Source organism: Gekko japonicus, unplaced genomic scaffold (genome assembly GCF_001447785.1).
Source record: "Gekko japonicus isolate JY-2015 unplaced genomic scaffold, Gekko_japonicus_V1.1 scaffold5064, whole genome shotgun sequence".
NCBI lineage: Eukaryota > Metazoa > Chordata > Lepidosauria > Squamata > Gekkonidae > Gekko > Gekko japonicus.
The window spans coordinates 46,791-47,780 of record NW_015162627.1 but is presented as its reverse complement, the minus strand read 5'-3'; the positions used below and the strand labels follow the sequence as shown (position 1 = coordinate 47,780).

The 990-nt window shown below is 62.3% G+C and overlaps 1 protein-coding gene across 1 annotated transcript in view; it reads right to left on the bottom strand.

The window, feature by feature from the left end:
- Nucleotides 1-990, bottom strand: part of LOC107106364 (secreted frizzled-related protein 2-like) — an 11,163-nt gene that overhangs the window by 4,186 nt on the left and 5,987 nt on the right. Inside the window, exon 3 of the mRNA XM_015406499.1 lies at nucleotides 157-551. Coding sequence (XP_015261985.1) covers nucleotides 157-551 — 395 coding nt within the window. The remainder of the gene's footprint in view (nucleotides 1-156; nucleotides 552-990) is intronic.

The window sequence follows — 990 nt, the reverse complement described above, 5'->3', positions numbered from 1 at the left end:
GCTCTGCAACTTACCTGGCTGCTTCTTGCTCTGACTGAGGGCTGCTGGGAGTAGGGGGTGGGGCTTGTTGCATGTCCCCGCCCCCTGGGCTCTTTACTGCTGGATCTCTGCTCCTGTGCACTCCTGCAGGAAATGACCCCTGCCCTTGTCACTCACCTTCCTTTGGGGGCAGCAGCCCGTCCTTGGAGCCGGCGGGAGGGATGCAGAGCTCGTTCCCCCGAGGGAAGCGGCTGCAGTTCAGCATCTCGGGCCAGGGGAAGCCGAAGGCGGCCATAACTGGGCTGCAGCCCTCTCGGACGTCCTCGCAGAGGGACCGGCAGGGGAAGACGGGCTCCTCCAGCTCGCTGAGGCACACGGGGGCAAAGAGGGAGCAGAGGAACTTCTTGGTGTCGCGGTGGCACTGCTTGGTCAGCAGGGGCACCCAGGAGGCGGACTGCTGCAGGGCCTCCCTCACCGTGTCGTGGCCCAGGAGGTTGGGCAGGCGCATCTCGCTGTAGCCCACCCCGTGGCAGAGAGTCATGGTGTCGGGCACGGGCTTGCAGCTGTTGCGCCTGGAGACCGGGTGGGCCGGGGGGTGGGGGAAAGATGGAGTGGAAGAGGAGGAGGAGGGGAAGCTCCAGGCCGCCATCAGGAGAGCGAGAGGCAGGAGGCGGATGTCCATGAGGCACCTGGAGGAGAAAGGCACACCTGGATGAGAGCAAGGCTGAAACGGCGGTTTTCAAAAGACAGGCTACACCAGAGGTGGCCAAACTGGAGGGCTCCTGGTGTCCTCCTGGCTCCACTGCTGGACCTCCTGGTGGCACCTGGTATTTCTGGCCAGAGTGTTGGACTGGATGGGCCTTTGCCCTGATCCAGCATTGGCTTCTCTTATGTTCTTATATGGAGCAGAGGTCCATCAGTGGCTCTTAGCTACAAGGTATAGATAGGAACTCTCAGTCTGGGGAAGTTGATGCTCTGTATTCTTGGTGCTTGGGGGGGGCAACAGGGGGA